The sequence below is a fragment of the Myotis nattereri genome (genome assembly GCF_964212035.1).
Source record: "Myotis nattereri genome assembly, chromosome: 2".
Lineage (NCBI taxonomy): Eukaryota > Metazoa > Chordata > Mammalia > Chiroptera > Vespertilionidae > Myotis > Myotis nattereri.
In genome coordinates this window covers 131,499,427-131,518,744 of record NC_138076.1, presented here as the reverse complement: position 1 = coordinate 131,518,744, position 19,318 = coordinate 131,499,427, and the positions used below count along the sequence as shown (strand labels likewise).

The 19,318-nt window shown below is 46.4% G+C and overlaps 1 protein-coding gene across 1 annotated transcript in view; it reads right to left on the bottom strand.

Moving 5' to 3' along the window:
- The window catches only part of POC1B (POC1 centriolar protein B), a 110,678-nt gene that overhangs the window by 78,303 nt on the left and 13,057 nt on the right, over nt 1-19,318 (bottom strand). Inside the window, exon 3 of the mRNA XM_081083321.1 lies at nt 3,099-3,270. Coding sequence (XP_080939447.1) covers nt 3,099-3,270 — 172 coding nt within the window. The remainder of the gene's footprint in view (nt 1-3,098; nt 3,271-19,318) is intronic.

Genomic DNA, 19,318 nt, shown 5'->3' with positions numbered 1-19,318 from the left:
ACCTACACACTGTACTTACTACCTTGTTAACTCCAAGCATGGACTAGTAGATCCCAGTGTCAATGTGTCACTGGCCACCCTCCAGAAAAAGGCACAGCACTCAAGGTCTTTGGCAGACATCCTGCCACTGCTCTGAACTTTGTATTCTGAGAACAGCCACAGCACTGAATACACACCTGAAATCACTGCTTTCTCAGCCTGAACTACTTCCTCACCCCAGACCTCCTGGACCAGCCGGACAGGCTGAATTGCCCCGTCTCCTCCATCTATTTTGCTTATTACATTATGTAGCATTTTTTTTAATAGACCTGTTTCTCTCCTATTAAGCAGTAAGTTTTTTGAGGATAGGAATGATGGTTTATTCATCTCTATAAGACCAGAATCTAGTGTACTGTCAGACACATGAAAAGAGCTCAATGTGTTTTGTTGAATTCCACTGCAAAGAGGCAATACTTAAAGGTCCTTAGATCCATCCTGGCTTATACTGCTAGTGGCCTAGGTGACTTTCATGATTCTACAGCAGGAATAACTAAAATCAGTATTTAAAAAGATAGGAGGTCGCATTCAGGGGCTAGTTCAGTGAGGTTTCAGAGAAAGTTTGTTGAGTAGAGGTCAGAATACAGTTGGGGCTCAATTCAGGTATAAGACTCAGAGAAAAACAAAGAAAAGCCTTGACATCTGCTATGACCAGGAAGCCAAGAGACAGCCAGGATCATCAAAACCGGCCCTGCTCTGTAGCTCTGCACTGTGCACTCCAGCAGGCTATCAGTGTAGGCTGGCCTTGCCTGTATCCGGTCTCAACAGGAAGCATGTTTGAAAAAATCCACGAGATAAGCGAGCCTTGTTTATTGTGCCCGTGCTCCAGTGGTTTCTAGTTCCTTACCTTGCCTCCTACATGCTTACCTGTCCTTTCTGCCCACATTCCCTTGACTGTCTACCATGACAAACTCCAGGCCAGACCTGCTGCCACTATTCTTTTTCAGCCTCCCAGTCACCTGACGTTGTCTGCCTGAAAACATGGCTGCCCACAATTTCATCTCTGAACACACACGCCACTCCTCCCCACAGGAGGTAGAATCTGCTGATTTGTCCACCCTTTGAATCTGGGCTGATGTGAATTACTTTGACCAACAGAATGGGCAGACGTGACACTGTGCAAGTTTCAGGCCTGGCCCTTACAAGGTCTAGCAGCTTCTGCTTTATTGCCCTACAATGCTATACAGAAGTCTCTATCCTGCCAGGGAGAGGACATATGGAGGACCAAGGTGCCCCAGCCAATAACCAGCACCAAGGCCCTTGGCATATGAGCGAGGTGTTGGATGTGCCAGCCCTACTGTCAGCTTAGTGAAGCTGCAAAAGTAATAGCCAACCTCGCTAATAGCAACCCCAAATGGGGCAGAAGAATCATCCGGACAACCCATAAAATTGTGAGAAATGATAGTTACTGTATTTAGCTACTATGTTTTGAATATTGTTATGCAGCAACAGAGAACTTGATGCATGAGTTCCCTTCGCATTGCCATGATCTGCTATTGCCCTGGCCCCACTATGATTTAAAAAGAGGAACAAGAGACAGCTACACAAACATAATCATTGTACTTAGATTAGCCAGTGCAGATTAATGATGCAGTGTGCTTTTAGCTCAGGTACCCCTCTATAGTTTGTTCACTGAGGTTACCTTGAGTTAGTAATGGTAACTGAGGCTGTGCTGTGCTGGCTCTCAATTTCCAAAATTAAGGATTTTAGAAAATGCTTCCCTTTTAAACCACAAACCAGTCTCTCTCCCTTACAATTTCCCTCTATATTGTCATCCACAGTGTCATTATAACATGTCATTTCTCTTCAAGAGTTTTTGCTGCTATCAGGATAATATTCAGATTTCTGAGCATGGAGTTTCCATTGGGTGGTGGACGGGAAATGCCCTGTGAACTTTCTTTCATTTGGGAGTGCCTGTTCAGGCACAAACCAACACTCAAATCCTGCCACGATCGTCAGAAAATGCTCAATTCTTACTCTCTGAAGTATTTACAGGGGGAAATGATGTGATGTGTGGGATTTGTTCTAAAAATACTATAGAAAAAAAAAAGGGTGGAGGGTGGAGGGTGGAGATAGATGAAATAAAGTTGACTGAATATTGATAACTGTTGAATCTGATCCATGATTATGGGTTTAGGGGTCTTTGTGCTATTGTTTCTCTTTTCAAGTATGTCTGAAAAAATGCATAATTAAGACTTTAAAACTTTAAAAAAATTCATGGCTTAATAATAATTGCTTAAAATATCAACTAAGGTTTGAAAAGTCTCTTACAGAGAGGTTTGTTATAATTGGTTGGGCCTTAAAACAAAAGAATGATTTACACTTTTGTAGGAAATTTTAACAAGAACATTTTGGAGCCTAATAATGAATGATATGAATCAAAGAACAGTCTGGCCCAAGGGTTTTTTTTGTTGTGTTTTTTTTTAAATATATTTTATTGATTTTTCACAGAGAGGAAGGGAGAGAGATAGAGAGTTAGAAACATAGATGAGAGAGAAACATCGATCAGCTGCCTCCTGCACATCTCCCACTGGGGATGTGCCCGCAACCCAGGTACATGCCCTTGACCGGAATCGAACCTGGGACCTTTCAGTCCGCAGGCTGACGCTCTATCCACTGAGCCAAACCGGTTTCGGCTGGCCCAAGGGTTTTTAATGAGGATCCAAAGTTTCCTGAAGATCCATGAAGGGGCTTTTAGGAGGTTAATAACCTGTACAATTTTTCGTTATACATGCCAATGTGTATCTCTCTGGGGAGATAGTCCAAAGCTTACATCAAATTTACTAAGGGATTGATAACTACCCGCCCCCCCCCCAAATAAATTAATACATATTAAGCATATTTTCATGGTTAGAAATAGTTTTCAAATAGAAGACCTAATTATGAGTTAAAGATGAGAACAAAGCGCTTTGAAGCAGTCTGACTTGACAGCTCGGGTGTGACTCGGACTGAGCACAGGTAACCGGGAGTCTGTCCAGCCCGAGAGGTGCACCAGGAGCAGCCGGGGCCAGCTTTCCTTCACATTTCTAAATCCAGAGCATACCAGGTGTTTGTTTCCTTACTTATCAGGAATCCAGAGTCTAACCGTTCTGTCTCGTGAAGCAGACGCCAGTAAGTTTCCGAGTGGAGAAAACTGCACGCTGGTTACAACGTCCTTGTGACCCACGTATCTGAAAGCTCTAGCCTGTGGCTTGAAATTCCACAGCATGAGAAATGTATCCCAAGAAGCAGTAGCTATCAAGAAACAGAAGAATAAAAACACTGTTTGTTAAAATGTAACACGCAGGCATGTCTCGTGACAATGGGCAGCGTATCTAATAACAAGATGTCCAGGTAATAGAGGGGCTGAAGGTTGAAAGGCTGACCAGGTAACGGCAAAAATATTTTTAACAGAAACGGAAAGCTACGCCATGAATATGCAAGCATGGCTGTGTCCCTGCCGCTGTGTTGGGTGGTTAGAGCTCAATGACTATTTACTAGAAGAACGCAGCACAGCATAGCAGAGAACACAGGACTAGGAGTCAGTGCTGTCTCCAACTCCCAGGGTTACTGATGAAGGTTACTTAACCTCTCTGTCACGAAGACAGAATGGTTTTCTGGAGAGGGCTGGATGAGATGATTCTTTTAAAACTGGTTTTGTGGGTTTTTTGTGTGGAAATAATTTCACATTTATAAAAAGTTACAAGAATATAAAGAACATTAAATACAAACTACCAGATCCACCTCTTCTTAATATTTTGACACATTCTAAATAATAAAAGCCTAATATGCTAAGTGTCCAGTCCTTCGGTCTGAGGTTCAACCAATCAAAGTGTAATATGCTAATGATATGCTAAGGCCGCTCAACCACTCGCTATGATGTGCGCTGACAACCAGGGGGCATATGCTCCAACCGGTAGGGTTAGCTTGCTGCTGGGGTCCGGCCAATTGGGACTGAGTGAGACGGGCCGGACACACCCTGGAGCCCTTCCATGGTCCCTCCCCGGCTGGCCAACCTCTTGCATCCCTCCCCAGCCCCAACTGTGCACCAGTGGGGTCTCTCGGCCTAGTCTGCGCCCTCTCACAATCCAGGACCCCTCGAGGGATGTCAGAGAGCTGGTTTCAGCCCAATCCCGCAGGCCAGGCTGAGGGACCCCACCAGTGCATGAATTCATGCACTGGGCCTCTAGTTTTGTTTATAATTTGCTTGTGTTCTCTCTCTCTCTCTCTACTCAAGTATGCACATAAACACAGGTTTTTCCCCCCAACCATCTGGGAGTAAGTATATACATCATCATGGCACTTTGATTCCTAAATACTTCAGTGTGTTTTTCTAAGAATAAGGGTATTCTCTTACATAGCACAGTTATCAACTTCAGGAAATTTATCATTGATAATACTTTAATCTACCAACTGTATTCCAATTTTGTCAGTTGACCCATTAATGTCTTTTTTTCCCCTCCCATCACCATTTATACCCTCTATGGCAGCGGTTCTCAACCTGTGGGTCGCGACCCCTTTGGCGGTCAAATGACCCTTTCACAGGGGTCACCTAAGACCATCCTGTATATCAGATATTTACATTATGATTCATAACAGTAGCAAAACTACAGTTATGAAGTAACAACGAAAATAATTTTATGGTTGGGGGTCACAACATGAGGAACTGTTTTATAGGGCCAGAAGGTTGAGAACCACTGCTCTATGGCCTCTTCCACCTCTACCCCCCAACCCAACCCTGCAATCAGCAGGTGAGGATATGTATAGATAGAGGGAGGAAGGGAGGGACAGAGAGAGAGAGAGAGACATTGATGTGAAAGAGAAACATTGATCAGTCACCTCCCATGAGCACATTAACCAGGGATAAAACCTGCAACCTAGGTATGTGCCCTGACCAGGAATCAAACCCACTACCTTTTGATACATAGGACTACTTCCAACCAACCGAAACACCCAACCAGGGCCCTTAATGTCTTTTATAGCTAGACAAGATTAAGTTTAAAGTCTCTTTCTGCTCTGTTAGTTTATGACATTCTACTATTAATAAAAGAATTATGTGTCAGACATTACCTATGGCTTTAGGAAAAGGAAAACAAATGCAATCAATGGTGTAACTAGATGCCTTGGACAAAGAATGAACAAATAGCCTTGGCCGGCTGGCTCAGTTGGCTGGAACATCGTCTTGTGCACCAAGTAACAGTTGGGGTTCAATTCCCAGTCAGGGCACATACCTAGATTGTGGGTTTGATCCCTAGTGTGGGTGAGTAAGGGAGGCAACCAATTGATATTCCTCTCACATCGATGTTTCTCCCTCTCTCTCTAAAATTAATAAAAACATATCCTTGGATGAGGATTAAAAAAAGAAAGAAAGAACAAATAAACAAATGAAAGTTTGGTCTAACTCTTGGCCCAAAACTAAATTTTACATATACATGTAACCCCCCAAATGGCCCCAATAATAGCAACCAGCTCAATGAGAATCACTAAATCTAGACTGTAGAATGCTTAGGAAAAAATGCAACTTTATAAAATTTAGATGCAATTAATATTATTGCAGATGGAATATATAAAGTCACTAAAAACCTTCTAAATTCTTTAGCTGCAGATAAAATTCATTTGGGCTTACTTAGCCTATGCATAGCTTTCATGTAAGACATAAAATAATTAAAGTGACCTTATAAGTTTCAAACTGTAATGCTGTCTACTATTCCCTTTTTAAAAAGTACAAAGAGTTGATGTTCCACCATAGCTCATCAAATTATTAAATATTTATGTCAGGGTCTGAATTATCTGAGGCAAATGTAGACAAAATAGGGAAAACAATGACTTATCATATGCTTTATACTTAGGGCCCTATTTGAGTTCTAGTGTATTATGTTGCAAATAAGATTTACAAAAGGAAAATAGGACACAATCCTCAAGGAATCACAATACTGTAGGGGAGAAAGTTCATTAGAAATATCATACATGTTCAAAGGACTTTTATATATTATTCAGTCTTAATATTACAAAGGGTGGGTAGTGGTCCTTTCCAAGGAAAGGACACATGAGCAGACATGTGAGTGAAAGGAGGAGTGATCTGGGCTAAGACATGGAGAAAGAGCACACTGGGCAGAAGACACCCCAGGTGCAAGGGCCTGATACAATAATGCACTTGAAGACCAAGGAGCAGTAAGGAGGCCAGGGTGTCCACAATGGAGGGGAGGAAAAGAGAACATTGAGATGGAAGCGGAGAAGCAAGCAAGATGCCAGCCAAGGAGCCATGGTAACAGGTGTACTATTATATTTGTCCTAAGTGCAAGGGGAAACCATTGACAGATTTTAAACAGAGAGAGCTCATGAACTGATCTAAAAATATTGCCTCTCTGACAATGAGAAAAAGATGGTCTTTTCAAAAAATAGTGTTGGATCAACTGGATATATATTTTTTAAGTAACTTGACTCATACATTTTATGCTATCCATATGGAAAAAAAATTTTTTTCCCATTTAAATGTGATTTAAATGTAATAGGTAAAACAATAAGCTTTTATATAAGAACATAGGAGGGTATTTCCATGGCTGTTGTGATAGTCAAATATTACTTAAACAGGACATGAAAATTACTAAAGGAAAAGAATAATAATTGGTACTACACTAAATTAAGAAATTTTGCTGATGGAAGAATACCACTAAGTAACTGAAAAGGCAGGCCAAAGAGTGGAAGAAGATATTTACAATACATACAGCCAACATCTAACAAAGAATCTATAAAGATTCCTACAAATCAATTAGAAAAGGCAGGAAAACAGGCAAGCAGCTTAAAAAGGCACTTCATTAAAGAAGATATCCAAATGGCCAATAAACATAAAAAGGTACTCAATTCCATTGGTCACCAGAAAAAATGCAAATTAAAACCCCAATGAGATATTATTACACACTCATCAGAATGGCTATAATAATAATAATAAAAAAATACCAAATCTCGGTGAGGATGTGACAATTGGAACTCTCATAAAATGCTGATGGTTATAACCACTTAGAAAAATTGTTTTTGAAATATCTACTAAAGCTGAATATACACTTACCATTTGATTCAGCAATTCCACTCCTAGGTATATACCTGACAGAAATTCTTATATAATACTAGTGGCCCAGTGCACGGATTTGTGCACAATGAAAGGAAATTAATTAGAAGGTGGCCTGTGGAGCAGGACTGAGCAAGAAGGGCCCAGACACTACCTGGAGCCAACCTCCAGCAGTCCCTCCCTGGCCAGAAGTACCTGGGGCAGCACCATGGCTTGAAGGGCGTCTGCGGTCACCGCACCTCGGCAGTAAACCAGCATCAGGGCCGACAGTGCCCCAGCAACAACATAACCCACAGTCAAAGGTGGAATCATGTGACCCCACGAAGAATCAGGATCCCTCCTCTCTGGTTCCGGGGTGCGTTACCCTAGAATAGCTGCTGCCAAGTCACTGCAGCTCGGCAGCTCTTGCGTTAAGCATCTGCCCCCTAGTGGTCTGTGCACGTCATACCTACCAGCCGATCGGATGATCAGGCGGTCGCTTAGCCTTTTATATATATACTAGAGGCCCGGTGCACAAAAATGTGTGCACTTGGGGGGGTGGGGGAGGTCCCTCAGCCCGGCCTGTGCCCTCTCGCAGTCTGGGACCCCTCAGGGGATGACCACTTGCTGGCTTAGGCCTGCTCCCCAGGGGATTGGGCCTAAGATGGCAATCAGACATCCCGCTGGCAGCCTGGCAGCCCTCGGGGGATGTCCACTTGCCAGCGGGGAGCAGGCCTAAACTGCAGTTGGACATCCTTAGCGCTGCTGAGGAGGCAGGAGAGGCTCCCACCACCACCGCTGTACTGGCAGCCATCAGCCTGGCTTGTGGCTGAGCAGAGCTCCCCATGTGAGAGTGCCCTGACCACCAGGGGGCAGCTCCTGCATTGAGCATCTGCCCCCTGGTGGACAGTGTGTGTCATAGTGACCAGTCATTCGCAGTCTTTCTGCTGTTAGGGTCAGTTTGCATACTACCCTTTCACTATATAGGATAGAGGCCTGGTGTACGGGTGGGGGCCGGCTGGTTTGCCCTGAAGGGTGTCCTGGATCAGGGTGGGGGTCCCACTTGGGTGCTGGCCAGCCTGGATGAGGGGATGATGGCTGTTTGCAGCTGGTCGCACCCCCTTCAGGGTGGGGTTCCCCACTGGGGTGCCTGGCCAGTCTGGGTGAGGGGCTGAGGGCCGTTTTCAGGCTGGTGGGTGACTGATGCTCCCAACCTCTCCTTTTTTTCTTCTTTTTTTTAACTCTGGGATTTATTTACCTTCTATGGCTGTCACTGGAGCTGAGAGTCAGCTCCAGCTTGAGGCCTCGGCTGCTGAAAGCAGGTATCTGAGGTTTGTTTAGCTTCTATAATTGAAACACTGTTGTAGCTCCAGCTCTGAGGCCTGGCTGGCTGAAAGCAGGGATCTGGGGTTTGTTTAGCTTCTATAACTGCAACATAGTTGCTTAGAGTGCAGCTCAGAGCCCTGCGCGGCAGTCGGGGAATCTTGGCTTCCTCCATTGCCGAGGCAACCAAGCCTCCTGTTCGCTTCAGCTGCATGGCTGCCAGCCACCATCTTGGTTGGCAGTTAATTTGCATATCGCCCTGATTAGCCAATGGGAAGCATGTCGGAGGTACGGTTAATTACCCTATTTGTCTTTTATTAGATTAGATATATGTAGAAGATACATTTAGCAAAAGACATACAGTAATGTTTGTGGCAGTACTATTAACACATTGCGTACCGCATAGAAATCTCTAAGACATATGCCAGGGACAGCACGTTTTTGGGCAAACTGCACGTTATTTAAATCATTTTAATGCACTTTAGGTGTTGCTTTTCAATAATTATAACATTTTTATTTACAAAAACAATTAAACAATTAAAGCTCCTAGTACTTTTTTAACGTATGGTACTGCGTAAAACATTTTCCTCTATGAAGAGGGACCAAACAAAATTTACATAAGTATCTAGATTTGCTTTTTCCATGGGCGTGAAAAATGAGAACACTCGTGAGCGGTCCTTAACAGATGGCACACGAAACACGAGAAAACTCCTGAGTGGTACGAAATGTGTTAAAAATAGACCAAAACTAGAAACTCAAATATCCATCAAAGTAAAATGGATACATAAATTGTGATACATTGATACTATGTACCTACTGTGTAATTAAAATTCATTTATATAAAGTTCAAGAAGTAGTAAACTGATCTATGGAGTCAGAGGTCTGTATAGAGATTATTTGAGTGGCAGGGAGGGAGGACAGTAGCTGGAAGGGAACACAATAGGGGCCTCTGAGGATACTGTAATCTTGTGTCTCTTCTCTGGGTGTTGCTATTGCAATAATTGAGTCAGGGGAAGGTGGTGGTCTGGATTAGAGACCGTGGAGGGGAAGGTACATGGTCAAGGTGGAGCCTATGAGTCTTGCTGATGGATTAGATGTGAGGGAGAAGCAAAGAGAAGCAAAGATACCAGGCTTCTGGCCTGGCCACCCAGGTAAGTTTCAGAGCCATTTAATGAGATTGGAAAGACCAGAAGAGGAGAAGGTTGAGAGTGAGGCAGAATGGGGTGGAGAATCAAGAGTTCTTTTTAGAATATAAACTTCAAGATCCCATTTGACCTAAAAGTTGAAACGCCAAGTAGGGTGTTGGACATACTCACCTGGAGCTCAGGAAGAGGTTTTAAGTGTACAATGTAGTGGTTTAAAAAGAAAATGATAGAACTCAACTTGTGACTGAAATCCAGGCTTACCAGCTGTGTGCCCTTGAATAAGCTATCCAAACTTTCTATGACTGGGACACTCATCTGCAAACTGAAGTATTTAAAGTATCAAGTGAAATAACACTTGTAATTCATACCTGGCACATAGAAAACAGCCTAATGTGGCCATGATTACTAGAGTTGTTGTTGCTGTTAGCAGTAGCAGCGTCTAGATCAGCCGTGGGCAAACTACGGCCCGCGGGCCGGATCCGGCCCATTTGAAATGAATAAAACTATTGAAAAAAAAGACCATACCCTTTTATGTAATGATGTTTACTTTGAATTTATATTGGTTCACACAAACACTCCATCCATGCTTTTGTTCCGGCCCTCTGGTCCAGTTTAAGAACCCATTGTGGCCCTTGAGTCAAAAAGTTTGCCCACCCCTGGTCTAGATAATATATTCAAGGCTGGGGCCTGAGTGGGATCATCCAGGAAGTGAGTATAGATAAGAAGAGGGTGAAGGTACTCACCCTTGAGTACCAAAGACCAAAGGTTGGACCCATAAATGAAGTAGGAGAAAGTGAGGAGACTGTGGTGTCCAGAGGTTCAGGAAGTATTCCAAGAGGGTGATGAGCAGTGTCAAATGCTGCCAAGAGATTTATTAAGATCAGGCCTGGACAGGACCATCTACATAATGTGGGGCCTACTGTAAAATGTAAATGGAAGAGGGGCTTTGTCGTGCATTGTCAAAAGAGGAAAAGGGCAACTGACCTAGAGTGGACACTCAAAACATAACTTTAGTGTTGATAGCACATACCCACATTAAAGCAATACTTGCTATTATTAGCAATGAGGCCTGCTAAAGAGAAGTGACAGAGAGCAGGATGAACAAATAGTTTAAAGGACAGAGACAACCTAACCTTAGGGTAAGGTGGCATTCCAGAGGCCTACTAATTATAAAACACCAGAAGCAGAGATGTCCCAATTACAACTGTAGATGGCCCAGTCTACAACTGCGTAGACTCTACTTTTTTTTTGAAAATTTTAGAAAAACAGAAAAATAGACCAAAAATCTCTAAAAACCCCATGAATGCATTTTTATTAAAAACTGTGAAAACTAACACTGAATTTTCCTCCTTACTTCCTTAATCTCTTTCCACCAAACCCTAATACCATGATAATGAAAGGTGTTTGATTACCAATGTCAATGCTGTATAGTGCCAACTTGGAATTTGCTTTCATACATTTCCATTGAGCAACACCCTATATAAACATTACCACGTAATTTAAGATGTCAAAGCATACAATTCGTCATCTGGCTGGCCTATTTCAAGATAAAATGTCAAAGGGGGAAGTTAAGAGAAAAGGTTAACTACCCATTTTAAAAAAACATTTATTGTCTGAATGAAGTAATTCATTGTTCCAAGACATCTACATTAGGACAAAAGAAAGAACAAAACAATGTTCAACTAGGCTCTGAAGATAGCACAAGGAACATACTAATGGAGAACATGTTTGCTCTCCATAATGTCAAAAAGTCAACAGTTACTGTATTACCCTAAGTAGCAATAACTTTCTGTAGTCAACACAAGCTCTCTTGTTAATTTAACCAAAATCAACTTCTTAGAGATCTGCTCTGTCAAGAATACTACCAGTATTTTCTGAAAAGAAACGGTACTGTCTCCCATTTTTGGATTTGTAGCTAAATTATCTTTTCAATTGTAAATACATTTACATGGTACAGAATTCTAATATTACTAAAAAGTATTTATCAAAATCTCCTTCCAGCCCTTGGCCCCTGATTCCTTTCCTAGAGACAACCAGTGTTAACCATTTTCTTGAGTATCTTCCTACATGCTTAAACAAATGTGTGTTAATTCACATGTATTCCTTATACAAATAGCAGCATGCTACTGGCCATTCTGCATTTGGCCTCTCCATCCTCCAGTTGTCCAGCCTGCTTAATATATAATACACTAGAGGCCCAGTGCACAAAATTCATGCACAGGTAGGGTCCCTGGGGCCTTCCTTCCCCAAGCTGCCGACTGCTGGCTGGGGCCTCCCTTCATTCCATGCCACTCCCTGGTGGTCAGCATACATCATAGCAAGCGATCGAACTCCCAGTCTCCCAGTTGAACCTCCGAGGGGACACTTTGCACATTAGCCTTTTATATATATAGATTGGAGATTATGCTTTACTAGTACATAGAGCTGCCTTATTCTCCCCACCCCATTTTTGATAAATTTTTATTTTGACAATTTCAAGCTTAAAATACAATTACAATGTAGCATAAGAAATTTATATAATGTTATTAACCAATGTACCTCAATACATTTAATAAAAACATCCTTATAGTCTCTACTTTAGATTTTGCTCTTGTTGACATTCTGTCCATTTGTTTTATCATTCTCTCTATATATAAACACTTTTATACATGCACTAGTGGCCGGTGCACGAATTCGTGCACATTAAAAGGGGATTAATTAGAGGAAGTAGTTTAATATTGCTATTTGCCCTTTCTCTATAATAGAAGTGCCAGAGATGAAAGAAAATTAGTAAAATGTATATGAAAATCTTCCTCCTTGTCAGAGTCTGGGGCGCACCATAGGACCCAGAATCAAGTCCGCGCCCACCCATGTGTGCCTCGAAAACACGTGAGACCCAGACCTGGCCAGCCCCACCCCCATTGGGCTAGATCTAGACCCAGCCGGTCCCACCCTTGTCAAGCCCCACTGGCAGGGTCACAGCCTCAGAACCCCTGGCCCGGTGACAGGTGGGGGGACGCAGCCTGACGTCCCCTGTCAAGCCCCTCCAGGTGGGGGGGCGTGGCCTGAGGTCCCCTGGCCTGGCACTGGGGCGGGGGGGGGGGGGCGCACCTTGAGGTCCCCTGTCAAGCCCCACCAGGTGGGGGGGCACAGCCTCAGGTCCCCTTGCCTGGTGCCAGGGCGGGAGGAGCGGCCAGAGGTTCCCCATCAAGCCCCGCTGGGCTGGGGGCATGGCCTGAGGTCCCCTGGCCTGGCGCCGGGGCAGAGGGCACGGATTAAGGTCCCCCGTCAAGCCCTGCCAGGCGGGGGGCACACCTTGAGGTCCCCCATAAAGCCCTGCTGTGGAGGGGGGCGTGGCCTGAAGTCCCCCATCAAGCTCTGCCAAGGCGAGGAGGTACAGACTCAGGTCCCTGCTGATTGCTCGTTAAGGCTCATACGGGAACTCGGCCTCTGCTGTGGGTGCAGCCATCTTGTGTTACAGAAACATTGCCTCTGCTGTGGGAGTCGCCATCTTTTGCGATGAAGTGACAGTCAATTTGCATATTCCCTGCTTTTTATATAGGATATTTTTCCTTAGCTAACTGGAACGTTAGAAACATTTTTTTTAAAATATATTTTACTGATTTTTTACAGAGAGGAAGAGAGAGGGATAGAGAGTTAGAAACATTGATGAGAGAGAAACATCGATCAGCTGCCTTTGCACACCTCCTACTGGGGATGTGCCTGCAACCAAGGTACATGCCCTTGACCAGAATCTAACCTGGGACCTTTCAGTCCCCAGGCTGACGCTCTATCCACTGAGCCAAACCGGTTAGGGCTAGAAACATTTTTTGACCACCACATACATCAGTATGTATTTCCTAAGAACAAAGACATTAACTAACATAAACCATAGTACAATTAACAAACTGTCAGGAAATTAAGTACTATTTAATGTTTTTATTATCCATAGTCTATATATGGATTTGCCAATTACAGCGATTTTCCCACCCATCATGTAAGCCAGGATATGCATTGCATTAACTTCCATGAATGTTTAGTCTCCTGTGAATTAGAAAGATTTCCTAGGTCATTCTTTGTCTTTATTGACCTTGATACTCTTGAAGATTAGACCTGTTATTTTTGTAATATGTTTAACAATTTTTTCCTCTGATGTTACCTTGTGGGTCAGATTCACGATATATTTTTTAATGAGAAATCCACGAAGTTTATGTTGTTCTCTTATCAGTGCATCATATTAGGATGCATGTGATACCTCTCTGTCCCAATATTGATGAGATTCACTTTAATCACTTGGTTTAGGTGAGCTTTTCCTTGTAAAGTTAGTAATTAATAAGTAGTTTGTGGGGACATATTTTAAGACTATATAAATATCCTCTTCCTCAACAAACTTATCACACACTACTTTTAGCATCCTTTAATAATTTTCCAACCCATCTTTATTTCTATAATTTACTAATTAGTAATTATTTAATGAACCAATATTTAATTTCTTAATTTGTTATTATAAGGTAAAATCTTTCCGTATCCATTTATCTATTTATTCACTTATTTATATCGGTGTGAACTCAAGACTATTTTACTGGGGTTGTAATCCATCCTTATTAACATTTATTTTTACTCTTATATAGTTCTATATTTGGCTAGTAAGCACCCTTAAAGCTGACCTTCTGATATAAATTCATCATTCTTTGAGTATTTCCTTATTTCTAGAATTATAAAATGTTCCAAGATGCATTTTCCCTACCGCAGCCCTAGAATTGGCCTTTTCCCCCAAGATGCTCTGATGCCTATTAGTGGAGAATGACATTTAGAAACCGAGATCTGAGGATTATGTTTGCTTATTGCTACCAGTGTGTCAGAGAACAGAGCTAAGAAATAAGATATAAATGGAAGTTTCAGTGGGCAGAACTAAGAAATTAGATAGAAATAGAAGGCTGTACTATCCTATCTAATAAAAGAGAAACATGGTAATTGGCATACGAATGCTACCCTTCCCATTGGCTAATCAGGGCGATGTGCAAATTAACTGCCAGCCAAGATGGCGGCCGGCAGCCAGGCAGCTTGAAACTAATATGAGGCTTGCTTGCTTCAGTGACGGAGGACTCCAACGTTCCCCGCCTGCCGCTGCAGGCCTCTGAGCTGGCAGTCTGAAACATAGTTACAAAAATAGAGGCTAAACAAAACCCCAGAAACCAGCTTTCAGCTAGCCGGGATCTCAGAGCTGGAGTTGATACAGAGTTTCGATTGTAGAACCTAAACGAACCAGATACCTGCTTTCAGGAGCGGAGGCCTAAGAGCTGGAGCCTCAGAGCTAAAGCTGGCTCAGAATAAAAAAAGAAAAAAGAAAAAAAGGAGCAGTTGAGAGCTTCAGTCCCAGCCTGAAAACAGCCCTCAGCCCCTCACCCAGACTGGCCAGGCACCCCAGTGGGGATCCCCACCCTGAAGGGTGTGTGACCAGCTGCAAACAGCCATCACCCCCTCATCCAGGCTGGCCAGGCACCCCAGTAGGGACCCCCACCCTGATCCGGGACACCCTTCAGGGCAAACCAGCCAGCCCCAACCCGTGCACCAGGCCGCTATTCTATATAGTAAAAGGGTAATATGCCTCCCAGCACCGGGATCAGCGGAGCCGCGAGGTCTCCCAGCACCGGGATCAGCATGACAGGGGGCAGCGCCCAAACCCCCTGATCGCCCTGTGGCTCTGTGTGTGACAGGGGGCGGGGCCACAACCTTCCTATCGGCCCTGCTCTGTTCCTGACAGGGGAAAGCGCCCCAGTCCCCTGATCGGCCCTGCTCTGTGCCTGATATGGGGGAGCTCTCCAAACTCCTGATTGCCCTGCGGCTCTGTGTGTGACAGGGTGCGGAGCCCCAACCCCTCCACCCCACGGGCCCTGCTCTGTGTGTGCCAGGGTAGAGCCATAACCTCCCCATCGGCCCTGCCCTGAGTGTGAGAGTGGCGGCGCCCCAACCCCCTGATCCGCCCTGCTCTGTGCGTGAAAGGGGATGGCACCGCAACCTCCCCATCAACCCTGCCCTGAGTGTGACAGGGGGCGGTGCCCCAACCCCCCAATCGGCCCTACCCTGAGTGTGACTGAGGGTGGCATTGCAACCTCCCAATCCGCCCTGCTCTGTGTATGACAGGGGGCGGTGCCCCAATTCCCCAATCGGCCCTGCTCTGAGCCCGACCAGGGGCTGTACCTAGGGATTAGGCCTGCCCTCTGCCACCCAGGAGCAGGCCTAAGCCAGCAGGTCGTTATCTCCTGAGGGGTCCCAGGCTGCGAGAGGGCACCGGCCGGGCTGAGGGACCCCCTCTCCCCCCGAGTGCACAAATTTTTGTGCACCGGGCCTCTAGTCCTATCTAATAAAAGAGAAACATGGTAATTAGCCGTACATCCGCTACCCTTCCCATTGGCTAATCAGCGAGATATGCAAATTAACTGCCAGGCAAGATGGCGGCCAGCAGCCAGGCGGCTTGAAGTTAACATGAGGCTTGCTTGCTTCAGTGACGGAAGAAACCAACGCTCCCTGCCTGCCTTGCTGGCCTCTGAGCTTGCGGTTTGAAACATAGTTACAAATATAGAAGCTAAACAAAACCCCAGAAACCTGCTTTCAGCTGGCCCGGGATCTCAGAGCTGGAGTTGATACAGTGTTTCGATTATAGAACCCAAACAAACCAGATACCTGCTTTCAGCAGCAGAGGCCTCAGAGCTGGAGCCAAAGCTAAAGCTGGCCCAGAATAATAAAAAAAAAAAGGAGCGTTTGGGAGCTTCATTCACCCGCCAGCCTGAAAACAGCCCTCAGACCCTCACCCAGACTGGCCAGGCACCCCAGTGGGGAACCCCACCCTGAAGGGTGTGTGACCAGCTGCAAACAGCCATCATCCCCTCATCCAGGCTGGCCAGGCACCCCAGTGGGGACCCCCACCCTGATCCAGGACACCCTTCAGGGCAAACCAGCCGGTCCCCACTCATGCACCAGGCCTCTATCCTATATAGTAAAAGGGTAATATGCCTCCCAGCACCAGGATCAGTGGAGCCGTGAGGCCTCCCGGCACCGGGATCAGCGGAGCTGAGAGGCCTCCTGGCACCGGGATCAGTGTGACAGGGGGCAGCGTCCAAACCACCTGATCAGCCTGCGGCTCTGTGTGTGACAGGGGACGGGGCCACAACCTCCCTATCTGCCCTGCTCTGTTCGTGACAGGGGAAGGCGCCCCAACCCCCTGATCAGCCCTGCTCTGTGACTGATAGGGGGGAGCTCCCCAACCCCCTGATCGCCCTGCGGCTCTGTGTGTGACAGGGTGCGGCGCCCCAACCCCCCACCCCCATGGGCCCTGCTCTGTGTGTGCCGGGGTAGAGCCATAACCTCCCCATCGGCCCTGCCCTGAGTGTGAGAGTGCCGGCACCCCAACCTCCTGATCAGCCCTGCTCTATGTGTGACAGGGTGCGGCACCCCAACCCGCCCCCCCCACCCGCCCATGGGCCCTGCTCTGTGTGTGACGGGGTAGAGCCATAACCTCCCCATCGGCCCTGCCCTGAGTGTGAGAGTGGCGGCGCCCCAACCCCCTGATCCGCCCTGCTCTGTGGGTGATAGAGGGCGGCGCCCCAACTCCCTGATCCGGCCTGCTCTGTGCGTGACGGGGGGAGCTCCCCAACCCCCTGATGGGCCCTGCTCTGTGCGTGACAGGGTACAGAGCCCCAACCCCCCGATGGGCCCTGCTCTATGCATGACAGGGTACGGAGCCCCAACCCCCCTGATGGGCCCTGCTCTATGCGTGACAGGGTACAGAGCCCCAACCCCCCTGATGGGCCCTGCTCTGTGCGTGACAGGGGGTGGCGCTGCAACCTCCCCATCGACCCTGCCTTGAGTGTGACAGGGGGCAGTGCCCCAACCCCCCATTCGGCCCTACCCTGATCGTGACTGAGGGTGGCATCAAAACCTCCCAATCTCCCTTCTCTGTGCATGACAGGGGGCGGCGCCCCAACTCCCCAATCGGCCCTGCTCTGAGCCCGACCAGGACCTGCACCTAGGGATTGGGCCTGCCCTAAGCCAGCAGGTCGTTATCTCCCGAGGGGTCCCAGACTGCGAGAGGGCACAGGCCGGGCTGAGGGATCTCCCCTCTCCCCGAGTGCACAAATTTTTGTGCACCGGACCTCTAGTCTATATATATAAAAGTCTAATATGCAAATAGACCGAACGGTGGAACAACCAAACAACCAGTTGCTATGACATGCGCTGACCACCAGGGGGTGCGCACAGAACATGGCAGGTTTTGGCAGCAGGCGGCAGAGCGTGGAACATGGAAGGCATCAGCCGAGGCAGGATGGTGGAGCAGGTGAGCGGGGGCGCCCGAACAAGGCGGGGCACCGGTCGTTGTCATTGGGGCAAGCCTCTGGTAGTTACTGAAAATTCTTTGCTCCTGCGCACCGCAGTCCCGCCAGGTGCTCGCACCTGTTGCTAGCACCGGCCGTGCTCACACCCACTGACAGCACTGGAGCCGCCATTTGCACCCACTGCCAATACCCGGCACCAGCCCTGATCGCTCAGCACCGTCAGCGAGTGCAAGCAGGGTCGGCACTGTCAGCATGTGGGAGCGACAGCAGCGGGAGCGGGGCTGCCGGCAGGCACGGGGCCAGGGACTGCAGCGGGAGGGGCCGGGTGGAGGCACAGAGGATGGGTCGAGACCCGCCCCTATGCCCACCACAGCCTCGCGGCCCACAGTTCCTTTCAAGGTGCAGGAATTCATGCACTGGGACGCTAGTGTAAATATAAAAATATTCAAAACCATGAGTTCATAATCATAACTCCAATTCCAACCTAAAACTACAGAATACATTCTAGCCCCACTTCTTTTCATAACTCTTCCCCCACAAAAAAAACTTGGCTCTCATTATGCTCAATATATTTTACTCAAATCTAGAATACACAAAGAGTAGGGTGATCATCACTAGCCCACACCTCTGCAAACAGCACTCTCACGATCGGTAGTTCAGAATTCAGTCTTGCTCCTTTCTGGTCTGTCAGACTTGGTTTTACTCTCTGGGAGGGGATCTACTTCAGTTCAGGTTTAGGGCAGGCCTTTTATATCAGGTGTGGTCCTGATTCCTAAGGCTTGGCCTCCTTGGTGTCTCCACCACATGTCTGAGGTGCTTGACCAGATTTCCCCAGTTTATCTTGGCCAGAGGTACAGGGACATCCAGCCCTGCATGGTCACTGGAATCATCAATCCACTCCCAGCCCAGCATTAAGCAATCTTTGCTAAACTTCACAGATTCTCAATCTGCACAAATGTGCCGGACCCTCAGCCAAAACTGTAACAATCCCCCACAGACTTCTGTGGCTGCTTACCTGACTCAGCAAGAACATCTCAGGTATCCTGCCACACAAAGGTCACCCCCGCAGCCAGAACTATACCTCTGCTGCCTCAGGGCAGCCAGACTCTCACTGCTTAGGCTCCACCTCTCTGCTGTGTAGCAGGTGGAGTGCCCCTAGGAAAAAGGCCCAGTGATGGGGGGCTCACCTTACGCCTTCCTTCTTGAAATGACCAGTTTTGTGCTCCTTGTTGCTCTGAAAACAGCTGTCTCATATACTTTGTCTTATTTCACAGTTGTTGTCAGCTGGAGGGCAAGTTTGGTAATCAATTACTCTGTTATAGCTCGAGGCAGGTCTGCCTTATTCTTTTTAACAGCTGCATAGTATTTTACTGTGCACCTTAATTTAACCAGTCTAGGCCAGTGGTCGGCAAACTCATTAGTCAACAGAGCCAAATATCAACAGTACAACGATTGAAATTTCTTTTGAGAGCCAAATT